The sequence below is a fragment of the Diplotaxodon limnothrissa genome, linkage group LG16 (genome assembly GCF_057381915.1).
Source record: "Diplotaxodon limnothrissa isolate DT_005_m linkage group LG16, D_limnothrissa_male_GT1.1, whole genome shotgun sequence".
Taxonomy (NCBI): domain Eukaryota; kingdom Metazoa; phylum Chordata; class Actinopteri; order Cichliformes; family Cichlidae; genus Diplotaxodon; species Diplotaxodon limnothrissa.
This window is the reverse complement of record NC_140611.1, coordinates 1,594,165-1,604,221: the sequence shown is the minus strand read 5'-3', so window position 1 is coordinate 1,604,221 and position 10,057 is coordinate 1,594,165. Positions and strand designations below refer to the sequence as shown.

Genomic DNA, 10,057 nt, shown 5'->3' with positions numbered 1-10,057 from the left:
CACTTGGCCTTCAGACAATAATTCTGATGGCTAAAGAACCAAATGGGACAGGCAGCAAAAAAAGAGAAACTGAACCTATCTCTATGCATTCTTACCTCATTCTTAAGCTATAAGCTTTAGCTCGCATATAAAACTGCATGTAGTGCATATAGTTTATCCTAAGGTATATGCATATAGCTTATATAGCTTATCCTAAGCTATATGCACTACACTTTTCACTTCACACACGTTTTCATTGGTTATTTAATAATTTTTCAACAGAAAAACAGTTGTAAAGTTTTAGTTTTCAATCAATATTAAATGGCTTCAAAGCAAGGTTGTGTGCCTCACTAGTGTGGCCTTCAAGCATTTTATGTGGTAACTAGGTACACCAAGGGAAAAATATCCGTCTCCATAATTCAAGTCATGTTGTGATACATCTGGGCAAAGTGAGAAATTGTACTGTTCTAACAAAGAGAAGTTTTCCTAATACACGTAAATTCAAATAAATTTGTCATAAAGCAAATGGTAAATGGACTGGTTTTAATATAGCGCTTTTCTACTCTATCTGAGCACTCAAAGCACTTTATACAACTTGTTCATTCAGAGACAGAGAGAGAGAGAGAGTGCAGTATCTGAAGAGTAACAATGACTTTTATGGATTTTCTGAACCAGGGGTAGAAAAAGACATATATAATGGGGTTCAGACATGAGTTAAAGTAGACCAAACATAGAACAAATGTCAGTGATGAAGCACTATCTGAACTTTCAAGTCTTCATTGTGACTAAGTACATTGTCCTGTTTATGGTTACGGTTTTAAAAAGTGTTCTTAATGCATGTTAGTCTCACGGGAGTCAGGCTGCAGTATTTGAAGAGTAGCAATAAGTTTGATTGACTTTCTGAACCAGGGATAAAAAAAGACATAAATGATAGGGTTTAGGCAAGAGTTAAAGTACACCAAACAAATTACAAAGGCAGCAGATGAAGCATTTAGGAAGTTATCTTGGCCTGTGAGAGCCACACAGTAATATGGACACATACATATAAGAAACACAACAACAACAATACCAAGAGTCCAGGCTGCTTTCAGCTCCGATTTCTTTGCAGTTACTGTTACTGATCGCTGGTGAGTGACTGCAAGCTGAGACCTCATGGCACGAGCCTGAGACACAGCCACCACAAACACTCTCAGATACAAAACTACAATCACAGTAAAGGGAACAATAAAGGAAAAAGTAACATCAACAAGTCCTGCGATGTAATTAATGACAAAGACACACTCTCCAATGCAAGAGTTATACCTGCCTGGTTGCTCCAGGTTATCCATCAGAATCAGACTTTGAAAGATGACAGAACAGATCCAACACAAACAGACAACAATTTTAACTCTTTGTTGTGTGATCTTGGTGGAGTAATGCAGAGGGTAACAAATAGCCAAATATCGATCAACAGATATGATCACCATGGTTCCTATGGAGGCCGAGGTGATGACATATGCTAGGTATTGATACAGAGTGCACATGATGTCACCGAGGAACCAGCAGCCATCTATGAGCACAATTTGGAAGAACAAGAGGAGGCCCACACAGAAATCAGCGACAGCCAGAGAAAGGAGCAGGAGGTTGGTGGGGCTGTGGAGCTGCCTGAATAGGGAGAGAAAACACAATATTTTATATTTAGTTTTCTCTATCAAGTGTTATTCAAATTGAAGTATATAGTGCAGAGGCTTAAAAAGAAAAGAAATACTATCTGTGAAAAGAAATGTCTTTCTTACTGCTTGAGATCAATTCAGTTTGATATCTTTCTACCTGAAATGTGAGACGGAGATGATGACCAACAGGTTAAGAATCACAGTAAGCAGAGAAATGAAGGACAGCAAAATATAAGTCAGCATGATCTCAAAGTGTGGACGCCTGGGCCTCATGCAGGAGGTGTTAAAGAGTTGTTGAAAGCAGAGTTCAGTTTCCTCCATCACTGCTGGAAGAACGGCAAACTGAACTAAAATGTGTCTGTCGTCTTTATATTCATCCTCCCCTCCTTCTTCCACACCTCTGTTGTTGTTGCTGGCATTGCACCTATGGAACAGGAAATATCAGTACCAGTCAATCAGTCATTTTTTCATCAAGTAATTAGTCAATGTACAATTTCTGGTTCAGCAGAAAACATTAGGTTCGCCTCTTCAGCTCAGTGGTACAGCATAATGTACCACTTTACCCTCAACGTCGCAAAGACAAGGGAGTTGATCGTGGACTTCCGGAGGTGCAGAGAAGTACACACCCCCATCACCATCAACGGCGCTGCTGTGGAGAGAGTGTGTGGCTTCCGGTTCCTTGGTGTACATCTGGCTGAGGATCTTACGTAGTCAGGACACATAAACAGTGAAGAAGGTGCAGCAGCACCTCTTCTTTCTCAGGAGACTGAAAATATTCGGCATGAGCCCCGCATCCTCAGGACCTTCTACCATTGAGACCATCCTCACTGGATGCATCACCACCGGGTATGGCAACAGCACCGCTTACAACCGCAAATTGGAGGTGAGCTTCCCTCCCTCCAGGACATCTACAGGAAGCGGTGCCTGAGGAAAGCCGGGAGGATCATCAAGGACTCCAGTCACCCCAGCCATGAACTGTTCAGACTACTTCCATCAGGAAGGATGTTCTGCAGTATCCGGTCCCGTACCAGCAGACTGAGAGACAGCTTCTTCCATCAGGCCATCAGACTGCTGAACACTTCATGTGTGACGTGCTGTGGAAATACAGGGAGTGCAGAATTATTAGGCAAGTTGTATTTTTGAGGAATAATGTTATTATTGAACAACAACCATGTTCTCAATGAACCCAAAAAACTCATTAATATCAAAGCTGAATGTTTTTGGAAGTAGTTTTTAGTTTGTTTTTAGTTTTAGCTATTTTAGGGGGATATCTGTGTGTGCAGGTGACTATTACTGTGCAGAATTATTAGGCAACTTAACAAAAAACAAATATATACCCATTTCAATGATTTATTTTTACCAGTGAAACCAATATAACATCTCCACATTCACAAATATACATTTCTGACATTCAAAAACAAAACAAAAACAAATCAGCGACCAATATAGCCACCTTTCTTTGCAAGGACACTCAAAAGCCTGCCATCCATGGATTCTGTCAGTGTTTTGATCTGTTCACCATCAACATTGCGTGCAGCAGCAACCACAGCCTCCCAGACACTGTTCAGAGAGGTGTACTGTTTTCCCTCCTTGTAAATCTCACATTTGATGATGGACCACAGGTTCTCAATGGGGTTCAGATCAGGTGAACAAGGTGGCCATGTCATTAGTTTTTCTTCTTTTATAGCCTTTCTTGCCAGCCACGCTGTGGAGTACTTGGACACGTGTGACGGAGCATTGTCATGCATGAAAATCATGTTTTTCTTGAAGGATGCAGACTTCTTCCTGTACCACTGCTTGAAGAAGGTGTCTTCCAGAAACTGGCAGTAGGACTGGGAGTTGAGCTTGACTCCATCCTCAACCCGAAAAGGCCCCACAAGCTCATCTTTGATGATACCAGCCCAAACCAGTACTCCACCTCCACCTTGCTGGCGTCTGAGTCGGACTGGAGCTCTCTGGCCTTTACCAATCCAGCCACGGGCCCATCCATCTGGCCCATCAAGACTCACTCTCATTTCATCAGTCCATAAAACCTTAGAAAAACCAGTCTTGAGATATTTCTTGGCCCAGTCTTGACGTTTCAGCTTGTGTGTCTTGTTCAGTGGTGGTGGTCTTTCAGCCTTTCTTACCTTGGCCATGTCTCTGAGTATTGCACACCTTGTGCTTTTGGGCACTCCAGTGATGTTGCAGCTCTGAAATATGGCCAAACTGGTGGCAAGTGGCATCTTGGCAGCTGCACGCTTGACTTTTCTCAGTTCATGGGCAGTTATTTTGCACCTTGGTTTTTTCACACGCTTCTTGCGACCCTGTTGACTATTTTGAATGAAACGCTTGATTGTTCGATGATCACGCTTCAGAAGCTTTGCAATTTTGAGACTGCTGCATCCCTCTGCAAGATAGCTCACTATTTTTGACTTTTCTGAGCCTGTCAAGTCCTTCTTTTGACCCATTTTGCCAAAGGAAAGGACGTTGCCTAATAATTATGCACACCTGATATAGGGTGTTGATGTCATTAGACCACACTCCTTCTCATTACAGAGATGCACATCACCTAATATGCTTAATTGGTAGTAGGCTTTAGAGCCTATACAGCTTGGAGTAAGACAACATGCATGAAGAGGATGATGTGGACAAAATACTCATTTGCCTAATAATTCTGCACTCCCTGTATATATATAACCATGTTGGCTGCTGCTGCTTTCAGACCTGAGCTTGTTTCTTTGTGTGTTCAGGTCTCCTTTTCTGGGAATGTAAAATAAAGATCATTTTTGAGCTTTGACCACCCTGGGTCCAGTCTTTCTTTGCCACCAAAAAAATTCAAAGAACGAAATTTAATAATAATAATAATAAATATACACACACACACACACACACACACACACACACACACACACACACACACACCTAGATATACACAATCAGTAATGCGCATACACTCTTATATTGTACATATACACTCAACAAAAATATAAATGCAACACCTTTGTTACTGCTCCCATTCCCCATGGGATGTCAGATCAGCATCCTGATGTGGCACACCTGTGAGGTGGGATGGATTATCTCAATATAGCAGATGTGCCCACTACCACACATTTGGACTGATTTGTGACCACTGTTTGGGAAGGATGGTTATATTGTGTATCTGGAATGAATTTTAGGTCTCTACGTCCATCCCATGGGGAATGGGAGCAGTAACAAAGGTGTTGCGTTTATATTTTTGTTGAGTGTATTTATTCATATAACTCTCAGATTTACCAATTCTGTTACGGTTTGGAGGAGGACTCAAGCGCAGGACTCCGGTTCTGATGCTCACAAGAAGGGTTTATTTACAATTCACCAGGTGTTTATACAAGAATGTGTGGGGGGAGAAGGGGTCTCCAGGGAAGTCCAGGGGAAAACACGCGTTCTTCAGATTATCCACTCACACGATCACAGGCTCACACTCCGACACAAGGGAATCACACGGGGGAAAATCCAGGAAGCTCTGTAGACAGGGAGACAGGGTTAAGTACGACGCACAAAGAAAAACACTCTTAACTAAACTTGCAGTAGCTTGACTTCACTAACGCGTGGTAGACAACGATCCAGCGACGAACAGCAGTCACCTCCTGGCTTAAATGCTGCTCCCCTTAATGAGACCCAGGTGTCTCATCTCCCGAGGGCGTGGGCCGAGGGCGTGAACCCACAGTGAGTTCCGCCCCGGCGAGAGAGAAGATGAAGAGAGAGAGAGAAACAGAGAGAGTGCTGATCAGCGTGCAGCTGATCCGCCTGGCCGTGACAGTATCCCCCCCCCCCCCCGACGGGAGCCTCCCGGCGACCCCCAGGCTTGTCAGGGTGAGCCGCATGGAACGCCCGCACCATACCCCATCCACGAGATACTGCAGATCGCGCCCCCGGCGCCGGACATCCATGATTCTCGAAACGGTGAAAGCCGGGTGGCCATCAATGACCCGGGCAGGTGGAGGGGGTCTGGAAGGAGGGCACAGAGGACTAGAGAGGCACGGCTTCACTTGCGACACGTGAAAGGTGTTATGGATTTTCATGTCCCAGGGCAGTTTAAGACGGACAGAGACAGGGTTAATCACAGAGTCAACTTCAAAGGGACCAATGAAAGTGGGAGACAGTTTCTTGGATTCAGACCTGAGTGGGACTAATCTGGTAGACAGCCAAACCTTTTGTCCAGGTGTGTAGGTGGGAGCAGGGGTCCGGTGGCGATCCGCCAGGCGCTTATTGCGTTCCACTGTGCGGAGAAGGGAGGCCTGAGTCGCTCTCCAGGCGCGCCGACACCTCCGAAGATGCTGTTGGACAGAGGGAACAAAGTGCTCACCTTCGACGGCTGGGAAGAGTGGCGGTTGATAGCCCAAGGACGCCTCGAAAGGAGAGACACCGGTGGCAGAGGAGGTAAGGCTGTTATGAGCATACTCAATCCACGACAGTTGCTCGCTCCAGGTTGACTGGTTGGTCGATACCAGGCACCGGAGAGCCGCTTCGAGCTCCTGGTTGGCACGCTCCGTTTGGCCATTGGTCTGTGGGTGGAAACCAGAGGAAAGACTGACCTTAGCTTCGAGGGCACTGCAGAACTCCTTCCAGACACGTGACGTGAGCTGCGGTCCTCTGTCTGACACAATGTCCGTGGGGATTCCATGGAGGCGAAAAACGTGATTAGTTAGTAGCCGGGCGGTCTCTAGAGCAGTGGGGAGCTTAGGGAGGGCGACAAAATGAGCAGCTTTGGAGAAACGGTCCACAATGGTAAGAATGACAGAGTTACCTGACAAGACGGGCAGACCAGTGATGAAGTCAACAGCGATGTGCGACCAAGGGCGACTCGGAGTCAGCAGAGGTTGGAGGAGGCCAGAGAGTGGTTGATGGACGCTCTTGTTTTGAGCGCAGGTCGAGCATGCGGAAATATACTCGCGGACGTCTTTGGCAAGGGAAGGCCACCAGGCGAAACGTTGGAGGAAGCTAATAGTGCGGTCTAGCTTGATGGCTAGTAGCTCTCAATCTCCCACATCATAGTTGCTCTCTGCGGAGGTGAGACGGCGTGAAAAGTAGGCACAGGGATGCAGCTTACCTCCTTGCTGCTGGGAAAGCACCGCCCCCACTCCAGCGTCCGAGGCGTCCACCTCCACAATGAACTACAGATTGAGATCGGGTTGGACGAGAATGGGCGCCGAGGCAAAGCGGTCCTTCAGATGGGCAAATGCTCGTTGAGCCAGCTCATCCCAGCAGAAGGGAACTTTGGGAGAAGTAAGACGGGTCAGAGGCAGGGCAAGTTTACTGTAGTCGCGAACAAAGCGACGATAAAAGTTTGCGAACCCCAGAAAGCTTTGAAGCTGTCTACGGTTGGAAGGGGTCGGTCAGTCAACAACGGCTTGAACTTTGGCGGGATCAGTCTTGAGGTTACCCCGATCGATGACGTGGCCCAGGAAGGAAACAGTTGAGACATGAAACTCACACTTCTCCCCTTTAACAAAGAGACAATTTTCGAGGAGACGCTGAAGGACTTGCCTGACATGGCGTTGGTGGTCGGCGACGGAGCGGGAGAAGATGAGGATGTCATCCAAGTAGACGAAAACGAAATGGTCAATGAAATCTCGGAGCACGTCGTTCACGAGAGCCTGAAACACAGCTGGAGCATTGGTGAGATCGAAAGGCATTACAAGATATTCGAAATGGCCCAGGTGAGTATTGAAAGCCGTCTTCCACTCGTCTCCCTCCCTAATCCTCACCAGATGGTAGGCGTTGCGCAGGTCAAACTTTGTGAAGATGGTGGCACCCTGGAGAAGCTCGAACGCGGAACTCAGCAGAGGGAGGGGATACTTGTTTTTAACTGTGATGGCGTTGAGGCCGCGATAGTCAATACAGGGCCGTAAACTCTTATCTTTTTTGGTGACAAAAAAGAAACCAGCGGCAACAGGTGAGGACGAGGGGCGAATGAGACCAGCGGCAAGTGACTCATTGATGTATTTTTCCATGCTTTCCCACTCCGGTCGAGACAGGCTATACAACCTACTGGTCAGGAGCGGCGCGCCTGGGAGGAGGTCAATCCCACAATCATATGGCCGGTGAGGGGGAAGGGAGTGTGCCTTATCTTTACAAAACACTTGCGCCCGGTCGTGATAAACAGATGGTATGGAGGACAGATCAGGCGGTTCTGAAATAGTTTTATTGGGTGGTAGGCTCATGGCAGGGGTGGCGGCTTTTAGACAGGACATGTGACACTCCTCCCCCCACCCCGAAATACTTTCTTTCCTCCAATCAATCACAGGGTTATGTTGACATAGCCAGGGATAGCCCAACACTAGTGGTGTGAGTGGGGCTTTAAAGACGTACAACTGCATGGTTTCAACATGATTGCCAGAAATAGTCAGGGAAATCGGTTCTGTGATATGAATAATGTCTGGAAGACGCTGGCCACTAAAGGCTGTGACTTTGAGTGAATGAGACAGAGGCTCCGTGCTAAAACCTAATTTGAGCGCCAGCCAGGCATCAATAAAATTCTGTTCTGCCCTGGAATCGATCAGAGCGTCGAGAGAATGAGTCTTGAGACGAACCGTTAGCTTAGCTGCAATCATGAGACGAGGAGGAGACTGAGAACAGGTGACCTCGCCCACCCATACACTCCTCACTACTGGCGGGTGCTGTCTTTTGGCCGCGCCTGGCAATCCATGGCAATATGGCCCTTGCGGCCACAATAAAAGCACTCACCGGCTCTCAAGCGACGATACCGCTCCTCGGGAGACAGTCTGGAGCGGCCCAGTTGCATGGGCTGTTCACTTTACTCCATGCTGTCTGATGAGTGACTGCCGCTAGGCGCGCCTCCACCTGACGTCTCCATGCGCCCCGGGGGCCTCTGGGAAATGTAGTTTCCGGTTCCCCGCCGCACCCGTAGGTGCTCATCCATCTTCACACATAGTGTAATCACATCAGACAGGGTCTTAGGAACATCTCTCATCATCAGTTCTCTCTTTAACTCATCACAAATATTATTCAAGAGAGTACTTATCAATGCCGACTGCCCCCAGCCAGTTTCTTCAGCCAAGGTCCAGAATTCGACCGAAAAATCCGCCATACTCCGCCTCCCCTGCTTCAAATTTAACAGTCTGTGGGCGGCCGCCTCCGCTTCGGTGCCTCTTTCAAAAACACTTTTAACAGGTTGGGTATCAGACACCACCTCTCTGGGGGACATCTCAGGCCCTCCAAGGTTTGGAGGCCTATCTCCCCCCCACCACCACTTCCCCTGCCAGTGGCGGACTCCATCAGACATCGGTGCGTTGGTGGTTCTTGGTGTCTGGGGATGAGCGTCCAGGTACACACCGGCTCACTCCTTGGCGGCCGCTTATCGGGGCCTGGAGCCTGGGGCTCGCTCGGGCCACTTCGGAGGTGGGGTGCCCCCGACCTCTCGGCCTGGGGCTCGGTCACTCAGGCACAGCTGGCTGCCGGCGGAGCTCACGGGCGCGTCACTGCAACCCCCTCTGGCTTCTGCTCCACGGCTGCTGGGTGAGCCCTCATCTGGGACTCTCCTCAGCTCTTTCTGGGACAGTGGCGCGGCTGCCCCTCTGTTGGTCTTCCTTGGTCTCTTGTGTTCTGGGGGCCTCTGGATGTCTGGAGTTTTGATCTCCTCCATACCTGCTTCATGCCCTGGAGGACGGGGCTGTGGCCCCCCCACACCCTCTAGCAGATCATTACATGAAGGAACCTTTTAAAAACAAGCGCGTCCATGCTCACAGGTGTACACACGGGTGATCACACCCACAAACTACACAATAATGTGCTGCACAATAATGTTTAATATTTAGTATTTACTGTCATATTCCCATATATCATTGTGATGTTGTTTATTATATTACTCTTGTTCTCTTCTGCTTGTTTTCCTTTTTCTTTCTCAACAGGTGATCCAGGTGATCGATATATGCATTTTTTTTCTGCCCATTCTGTTGGTTTTTGTTTTTTGCCCTTCTCCCCCGTCCCTCTTCTCAGCTGTTTCTCTTTCCCTCTTTCTTTCTCCCCTTCTTTCCCCCAGTCAAGTCTGTCCCGTATTCAGCAAGTGAAAATAAAATAAACAATAAAAGATGAATCAAATGGACCATTACGGCAAGGCTGGGATGGTCAATTTGGTAAAGTAAATCCGTTGGGCATCTTTCTTTGCCTTTAGACAACAATTCTGATGGCAAAAGAGCCAAACGGGACAGGCAAAAAAAATAAAAAAAAATAAAAAAATAAAGTAATATCACGTTTTGTTGCATTTATGCAATTATTGAAGTAAAAAAAGAGCTTGCTCTTTAAAAAAATACATTGTTATTATACCAGCAAAACAGAACCTGAAGTAGAGGAAGTAAATACAGTGGGGCAAAAAAGTATTTAGTCAGCCACCGATTGTTCAAGTTCCCCCACCTAAAATGATGACAGAGGTCAGTAATTTGCAC

The 10,057-nt window shown here is 47.2% G+C and overlaps 1 protein-coding gene across 1 annotated transcript; it reads right to left on the bottom strand.

Annotated features, from left to right (window-relative positions):
- Positions 1-809: 809 nt before the first annotated feature.
- LOC146615544 (trace amine-associated receptor 13c-like) lies at positions 810-1,958 on the bottom strand. Its single transcript, XM_085375239.1, has 2 exons — positions 1,789-1,958; positions 810-1,623 (listed from the first exon to the last, which is right to left on the bottom strand). Exons 1-2 carry the CDS (start codon positions 1,950-1,952, stop codon positions 810-812), a joined length of 978 nt encoding a protein of 325 aa, XP_085231365.1. The 5' UTR covers positions 1,953-1,958.
- Between the last annotated feature and the right edge of the window lie 8,099 nt (positions 1,959-10,057).